Source organism: Pelophylax lessonae (assembly GCF_965119305.1).
Source record: "Pelophylax lessonae genome assembly, chromosome: 4".
Lineage (NCBI taxonomy): Eukaryota > Metazoa > Chordata > Amphibia > Anura > Ranidae > Pelophylax > Pelophylax lessonae.
The window spans coordinates 113,430,706-113,439,856 of NC_138771.1; the positions used below are offsets into that span (position 1 = coordinate 113,430,706).

Below are 9,151 nucleotides of genomic sequence, written 5' to 3' on the forward strand. Positions count from 1 at the left end.
TCAGCACAGCCCCCCCCTTAGCACAACCCCCCCTCCCATATTGATCCCACCTAGAAGTAATCATCTTCTCCCCACCCCTCATGCTACAAATTCTCTTATTCCAACCCCCCCCCCCCCAGGGACAATCCCCCAAAAAGTATTTGTACTAGGAGGGGTGGGGAGAAGATGATTACTTCTAAGTGGGATCGATATGGGGGGGGGGAGCGGGGTTGTGCTGGGATGGGGAATTTGAGAGGTGACAATATAAGATTTCTTCTAGCAGGGGAATTGGGGGGGGGGGTGCTAGGAGGAGTGATTCGTGCTGGGGGGGGGTGAGGATTTGTGCCAGGAGTGGGGATTTGGGGATCGCCCTTATAGAGATTATTGGAATGGGGTGGGGGGATGGATTTGTGCCAGAACAGGAAGTCTTGGGGCTGTTAAAAAGGGGTATTGGGGGGGGGGGTTGTGCCAGTAGGAATAATGGGGTTTTTTTGTGCTAGGGGGAAAATTTTGATGGGGGGAGGATTTGACGGGTAGGATTTGTTCTAGGAGGTGAAATTTGGGGGGGGGGGGTACTAGGATGGTGATTTGGGGGTTCCAGACCCTTGATGGGCACTGATTAGGCTGCACTGATGGGCACTGAAAACGTTGTTATTAATATTTATTTTTGTAACTTCTGCATTAATGCAAAAATATTTAACAGTGTAATTTTATGAGATAATTTATGAGGGCGTGTTTAGGGGTGGAATTAGGGGCGGGGCAGGGTAGGAGTTGGGTGGGGCAACTGGTGGCGAGTAACCCTTAAGGCCTGGCTAGTAGCTCAGGACTTTAAATTTTGAGCCCTGATGTATATACAAGATGCATATTGGTATCAATATTTTTATATGTATTTTATAAATTTGTGATATTTTTTATCCATAAAAACTATTTGTGTACTCCTTTCTGGCCTGGAAAGTCCAACATATCTCCCCCCCCCCTCTTTTTTTTATTATTCGCACCTTCCCCACCTCCACTGCCACATTTGACACTTTTTGAGGGACAGCGGGTACCTAGTTTTGACCAGTACCTGCTCCCACTTCCCTGTAAGATCTATGAGCATTTCTGGTCCCTCTTCCTTCCTCCTGTTGCCTTCTGGGAAACACACAGATCCAAGAATATGGGGGGATGATTCAGAAAGAGCAGCGCGACTCGCACATGTGTAGTAAAAAAATGGCTGTGACGCCTTTTCCTTACTTACAATGCCAGCGTATGCACCCGAAGCTGAATGACGAATTGGCTCAGGATACCGGCATCATGGGATCCCTGGACAGGTAAGTGTCCTTATATTAAAAGTCTACAGCTACAGTATTTGTAGCTGCTGACTTTTTTTTTTCCAGACTGGAGCTCCTCTTTAAAGCAGAGTTCCGGCCTCAAAATCGAAAAAAATTGATTTTGGGCCATCCGCTTGCTGAGGGCCACCTGAAAAAGAAATGGATGCTCCCAATTTTTTTTTTTTTTTTTGGTCATTCACCTTGATATTGAAGAAAATATACTCACCTTCCTTCCACTTCCTCCCTCTGCAGCCGCGGCCCGCGCTGTCTCTTCCGGTTTGCGATGACTCCTGGGAGCTGAACGTCATCGCTCCCAGGAGTCAATGCGCCTGCACCGGCCCCACTCGTCACTTTTGGTGCAGGTGCGGCATTCCCTGCTAAACAGCTTCTGGGCGTGCGGCGATGCCGCGCCTGCACCGGAAGTAATGAGCAGGGCCGGTGCAGTGCATTGTGGGACTCCGACGTCACCGAAGAGGCTGCAGAAGAGGACGCGCTGGCTTCAGCTGCCCACACCTGAGATGGAAGCGCTGGAGAAGAATTTTTCAAGGTAAGTATTTCTTCTTACAGGTAAGTGCTACCCGGGACTGTTCAGAGGCTATCCATTATGGAATGTACTATCCCTGACTGTCCCGGGGGTATTTTTATCTAAATTTGACCCCCGAGGCCGGAACTCCGCTTTAACCACTTGCCGACTGCGCACAGTATATTTACTGCGGCAGTCGGCCCCGGCCAGGCAGAGTGACGTAGGTCTACGTCGCTCGCCTGTCACTCCTTCTAGAGCCAATAGCGGGCGGGCGCGCGCCCGCTGAGGCGCGCGCCCGCCTCGGCTCGTTCACGGAGGAGTGCGGGAGTGTGACTAGCGGACCCGATGTCCGCCAGTCACACTACGATCGCCGGTACAGCGGGAGAAAGACAGAGCGGCTTATGTAAACAAGCCGCCTGTCAGTTCTCCCTGTGTAAAAGTGAAGATCAGACAGTTCTACTATGTAGAACTGTTGACCTTTGTTTTTACACTAGTAGACCTGTCCCTGCACAGTTAGAATCATGCCCCTAGGACACACTTAACCCCTCCCTGTCCAATACTGTTAACCCCTTCCCTGCCAGTGTCATTTTTGCAGTAACAGTGCATATATATAGCACTGATTACTGCAGTAATGTCACTGGTACCCCCAAAAGTGTCAAAAATGTCAGTCAAGGGTCCGATCTGTCCGCCGCAATGTCGTAGTACCGCAAAAAAAATCGCAGATCGCCGCCATTACTCGTTAAAAAAAAAAACACCAAAAATGACAAAAATCTTTCCCTTTGTTAGTAAACGCGATAACTTTTGCGCAAACCAATCAAAATACGCTTTTTGCGATTTTTTTTACCAAACATAGGTAGCGTAAAACAAATTGGCCGAAAATGTTAAAAAATTTAGATTTTTACATTTTTTTGGGGGGGAATTTCATATAAAAAAAAGTGAAAAATATTGTTGTTTTTGCAAAAATTACGCTCTTTTTTTGTTTATAGCGCGTGATCAAAAAATCGCACAGGTGATCAAATACCACCAAAAGAAAGCTCTGTTTGTGGGAAAAAAAGGACGTGAAATTCGTTTAGGTGCAGCGTCGCACGACCGCGCAATTGTCCGTTAAATTCACGCAGTAAAAAATCGCAAAAAACCCCCTGGTCTTTTAGCAGGAAAATCCTCCGGTGGTAAAGTGGTTAAGTAGCAGGGACTCACGTGACATCAGTGTTTTTTAGGGATGCAACGGGTACGAGTACCTATGGTTTACTTACTAGCTACTGACTGGGTTAAGCCATCATAAATACAAGAGGTAGAAATATCACTTATCTATATATATATATGACTTTTGGCTCCCACTGAACTGTTGGATCATCCCTAGTTGCAATAAATAGCATGTTTAAAGATGCTAAATAAATATTTGTGATATTTTTTCCAGGATACCAGATATACTGTACATTGTAAAACACAGAGTCTAGTTTTGTGTTATATTTGCCAGCATACAGGATATAAACCTTGGATTCCATTTTTATTAGATATTTGCCAGCATTCAGGATATAAATTAAAATCCTTCTAGTGAGAAGTGGAGGAGGATAATGCACAAAAAATGAAACGTGGCTCTAAAAGAATAGATCCACTGTTGAGTAATTTCTTGATATATTATATCTCAATATGAGAAGTTTTCAGACAAATTGATTGAATAACTGACAGATATCAAAAGGGCAATATCTCTAAAAATAGGTTGAACACTTTAATCTGCTACATGGAGCTGCACCGAGAAAATTTGTTCTTAAAAAAAAAGTGATGTCTTTTGGAGTCAAACGTTCTGATGTATTTGCCAGCATACGGGATTTAAAACAAATTTCACCTATTACATGAGAAGTAGAGGATAATGCAAATAAATCAATTCATCTGAATGTGAATCTAGAAAATATAGTAACATTCCACATTGGGGAGACAGTATAATTTTAAACATTTTAAAATATTTTAAAATGTGTGATTAATGAAGATTTTGCCAGCTATTCAATGTTGTTTAATTACGTGTAAAAATTTTGCTTGATATAAAATGGAAATATTGTGGAATGAGGTAATCCACTTTATGGATTTTCCACAATTCAATAGCGTTTTTAAGAAAATACGTGGTGTTCCAAGTAGGGTATTTGGTTTAGTTTATCTCATGTTCGTTCACTGTTTTGTGTTTATCTTTCTTTTTTTGAGTATTTGATTGTTCTTTTTGAACCGTCAATTTAATTTTCAATAGTTTTTCTTTTTTTTTCTCTCTTTTTGTGAAAAAATTAAATAAATAAAATTAAAAAAAAAAAAAAAAAATGAAAAGCAGTTTAAGAGTGTTCTAATTTTCATACCCTTCTTACTAAGAAACAAGATTAGTTAAAAAAAATATAGGGCTGTAAAACCAGGTCTAGCTATGTAATGGCATTTATAAGACATACTTTAGACAAAAAGGGTAAAATAAATAAATAAAAAAAAATTAATAAAAGGGGCAAACTTAATGAACCTTAGTGTTTTTCTCCTTTCACTCTTCAATGCATCTATGTAAAGTAGCTACTGATTTTGAAAGTTGGTAAAATCAGATAAGATAAAGGCTGGAAACCTGAAAAGCCGGCTGTATGGGTTCTTTACAATAGACACACTAGGTAAACCACCTTCTGCCTACTTATTGGACAGTTTATCAAGCTATCTTGAGTTTACACATATCTCAAAAGCCTCTGAACAAGCTGCCTCAGTCTCAGTCGTTTTTGTTGCAAGATGTGATGTAGTTACCATAGACTGGAGGAAATATCATCAATGAAAATGCACAGCTCTTTCAGGAAGAAACTAAGGAAACTGAATGCAGGCCAATGTCTATCTTGTGGGTGCATTTTATTTGTCTTCACTATGGTCTTAAAATATTCCTCCTTGGACTGTGACCTGGATAATGCCATCCAAGCTAGAGATCTGAATATTGCTCAGTGTCGGGAACAATACTACATGGCTTTGAACTTGTCGGCCAGCGGTAGAAAGAACTGCACTAAAATTATTGAAGGGGACTGGGATGAGGTAAGAAAGACTTTAGTCGACAATTTGGATATTAAAAAAAGAAAAATTATCAGCAATGATAAAGACTACATAAAACTAGCCAAAGACTGCACAACATTTAAAAAATTGAAGAAGTATGTTTTATTTAGTCTGAGCAATGAAGAAAGACAATACCCCATTGCCTACTCCATGGTGATCCATGATGACATTGAAATGTTTGAGAGACTATTAAGATCAATTTATACTCCTCAAAATATTTACTGTGTGCATATAGATCGGAAATCTCCCCATACTTTTCATCAGGCTGTGCAAGCCATAGTTTCCTGCTTTGACAATGTGTTTGTTGCATCTAAGTTGGAAAGTGTAGTATATGCTTCATGGTCACGTGTCCAGGCTGATCTGAACTGCATGGAAGACCTACTGAATAGTACTGTAGAATGGAAATACCTTATCAATACCTGTGGAGCAGATTTCCCATTGAAGACTAATGCTGAAATAGTCACAGCCTTAAAATCGTTGAATGGGAAAAACAGCATGGAGTCTGAACCACCACCTGGATATAAAAAACGGAGATGGGAATACCACTTTGAGGTTAAAGAATACATTGTGAGGACTGATGTTAAGAAAAATCCACCACCCTTAAATGTGCCTATATTCAGTGGCAGTGCATATGTAGTGCTCACCAGAGAATTTGTCAAATCTTTGTTTAAAACAAACTTCGCAAGAGAATTTATGGACTGGGCAAAGGACACCTACAGCCCTGATGAGTTCCTCTGGGCTACACTTCAAAGGGTTCCTTGGATGCCTGGATCGGTTCCCCAGCACAGTAAATATGACACATCAGACTTGAATGCACTAGCAAGGTTGGTGAAATGGGGAAGCCTGGAAGGGGACATTAAGCAAGGAGCCCCTTATTCTGCATGCACCGGGAAGCACAAAAGAGATGTGTGTGTGTATGGGACCGGGGATCTGCACTGGATGCTCCAGCAGCATCATTTCTTTGCCAACAAATTTGACCCAAAGGTAGATGATCATGCCATTCAATGTTTGGAGGAGCATTTAAGATTTAAGTCCCTCTATGACAAGATCATGTAACAGATGCTGCTATTTTGTAAATATAATTTATTATGTACACTATGTATTGGACTTTGTGGAGTTAATTTGTAATATTGACTTCTAGTCTCACATCTTTGCATTTTTGCTTAATGTGTTTCCTATTTAAATCAAAGGAGGATTGTATGAATCTGGAGTTAGATTAGTTAGCACACAATGATACTGGAATAAGGCAAGTATCATTATGTGCTAACCTATTACCAAGAAAGAGCAACAGATAATTTATTTTTAATGTGCCAGTCAGAGATAGATCTAATCTTGCCAAAATCAGCCAAGATCCATCTATGGACAGCCTGGTCCATCAATTGACTTGAGTACAACTAGCCTGCCTAGCAATAATCGTTGTATTCTGCCAGCCGCTAGCAGTATTCATTGTGTTTTGCCAGCCGCTAGCAGTATTCATTGTTGTCTGCCAGCTGCTAGCAGTATTCATTGTGTTATGCCAGCTGCTAGCAGTATGCATTGTGTTCTGCCAGCTGCTAGCAGCAATCATTGTGTTATGCCAGCTGCTAGAAGTAATTATTGTGTTCTGCCAGCTGCTAGCATTAATTATTGTGTTATGCCAGCCGCTAGCAGTATTCATTGTGTTCTGCCAGCCGCTAGCAGTATTCATTGTTGTCTGCCAGCTGCTAGCAGTATTCATTGTGTTATGCCAGCTGGTAGCAGTAATTGTTGTGTTCTGCCAGCTGCTAGCAGTATTCATTGTGTTCTACCAGCCGCTAGCAGCAATCATTGTGTTCTGCCAGCTGCTAGCAGTAATCATTGTGTTCTACCAGCCGCTAGCAGCAATCATTGTGTTCCGCCAGCTGCTAGCAGTAATCACTGTGTTCTGCCAGCTGCTAGCAGTAATTGTTGTGTTCTGCCAGCCGCTAGCAGTATTCATTGTGTTCTGCCAGCTGCTAGCAGCAATCATTGTGTTATGCCAGCTGCTAGAAGTAATTATTGTGTTCTGCCAGCTGCTAGCATTAATTATTGTGTTATGCCAGCCGCTAGCAGTATTCATTGTGTTCTGCCAGCCGCTAGCAGTAAGCATTATGTTCTGTTTGTGGGTAACAGTAATCAGTGTGTTCTGCCAGCCTCTAGCAGTAAGCATTGTGTTCTGCTGGACGCTATCAGTAATCATTGAGTTCTGCCAACTGCTAGCAGAAAGCATTGTGTTCTGCTGGAGGCTATCAGTAATCATTGTGTTCTGCCAGCCACTAGCAGTAAGCATTATTTTCTGTTTGTGACTAGCAGTAATCAGTGTGTTCTGCCAGCCTCTAGCAGTAATCATTGAGTTCTGCCAGCTGCTAGCAGTAAGCATTGTGTTCTGCCAGCCGCTAGCAGTAAGCATTGTGCTCTGCCAGCCGCTAGCAGTAAGCATTGTGTTCTGCTGGACGCTATCAGTAATCATTGAGTTCTGCCAGCTGCTAGCAGTAAGCATTGTGTTCTGCCAGCTGCTAGCAGTAAGCATTGTGTTCTGCCAGCCGCTAGCAGTAAGCATTGTGTTCTGCCAGCTGCTAGCAGTAAGCATTGTGTTCTGCTGGAAGCTATCAGTAATTGTTGAGTTCTGCCAGCTGCTAGCAGTAAGCATTGTGTTCTGCCAGCTGCTAGCAGTAAGCATTATGTTCTGTTTGTGGCTAGCAGTAATCAGTGTGTTCTGCTAGCCGATAACAGTAAGCATTGTGTTCTGCCAGCCGCTAGCAGTTAGCATTGTGTTCTGCTGGACGCTATCAGTAATCATTGAGTTCTGCCAACTGCTAGCAGAAAGCATTGTGTTCTGCTGGATGCTATCAGTAATCATTGTGTTCTGCCAGCCACTAGCAGTAAGCATTATGTTCTGCCTGTGGCTAGCAGTAATCATTGTGTTCTCCCAGCCCCTAGCAGTAATCATTGTGTTCTGCCAGTCGCTAGCAGTAAATGTGTTTTCCTGGCTACTAGCAGTAACCATTGTGTTTTGCCGGCCCGTAAAGGCTCCCCGCCAGCAGAACACAATTGCACTGCAGAAGCTATGCTCCTATTAACACTGACAGTGTTGATGGGGAAATTGAGCAATTTTCTTTTCTTCCACCATCAAATTGCATAATCTAAGGGCTGTTTTTGTCTTTCCAATTAAACTGCCCTTTGAAAAAAAGTTTCAGTTTTATTCTATATTATGTACTGAATACTCTAGTGTGTCTTTTTTTATAGATACGTTCATGTTATTAAGATGCTTTAATGCCAATAAATTAGAGGCATTAAACTCAAAATATGGTGTGAGAAAATACATAACACATAAGGGTCTATTTATAATGTTTTTACACAAAATTCACACAACTTTCACTCTGGTTTTTTCACCTAGGATCCAATTGAACAGTGGCGGCTGGTGAAGTTTTAAGATGGGGGGGCGCAAGACCCCGCCCTTCTATTTTGACCCCTCCCATTTCTCAGAAGCCACACCCCTTATAGACCCCACCCATTTTGTCCCCTGTATTTTGCTTGCGTGAACAAATTCTTCCAATATATCACATATTAAGGGGTCCATCAGTACTAGTATATCCCATAATAGGGAGCAGGGGCCCTATTATGGGATATACTGTGAGAGACACCCTATTATGGGATACACTGACTGAGAGTGGCACAAACCCCACAGTACAGACCCCCTAGCACAAACCCCACAGTACAGACCCCCTAGCACAAACCCCACAGTACAGACCCCCTAGCACAAACCCCACAGTACAGGCTCCCTAGCACTAATCCCACAGTACAGACCCCCTAGCACTAATCCCACAGTACAGACCCCCTAGCACTAATCCCAGAGTACAGACCCCCTAGCACAAACCCCACAGTACAGACCCCCCTAGCACAAACCACACAGTACATGCCCCCTTTCAATGTAGTGACCAGCGTACATGCCCCCTTTCAATGTAGTGACCAGCGTGCATGCCCCCTTTCAATGTAGTGACCAGCGTACATGCCCCCTTTCAATGTAGTGACCAGTATACAGGCCCCCTTTCAATGTAGTGACCAGCGTACATTCCCCCTTTCAATGTAGTGACCAGCGTACATTCCCCCTTTCAATGTAGTGTACATTTTGGGTGTACATTTTGGGTGAAAATTTTAAAAAAGAGCCCCCCTAATGTACACTTCTGGTTATCAGCCATTTACCAATATCAAATATACCAAAACCTACTCATATTTGAATTTTTTTCTGTCAATTGTTTGTCAATTTGCGTAGTTACAATAAAATACA

General features: G+C 42.4%; 1 protein-coding gene across 1 annotated transcript; it reads left to right on the top strand.

Moving 5' to 3' along the window:
• The first annotated feature begins 4,525 nt into the window (after positions 1 to 4,525).
• LOC309552292 (beta-1,3-galactosyl-O-glycosyl-glycoprotein beta-1,6-N-acetylglucosaminyltransferase 3-like) lies at positions 4,526 to 6,084 on the top strand. The gene has a single exon (XM_082253187.1). The coding sequence runs from the start codon at positions 4,597 to 4,599 to the stop codon at positions 5,920 to 5,922; it is 1,326 nt and encodes a 441-aa protein (XP_082109313.1). The 5' UTR covers positions 4,526 to 4,596; the 3' UTR covers positions 5,923 to 6,084.
• The last annotated feature ends 3,067 nt before the right edge of the window (positions 6,085 to 9,151 follow it).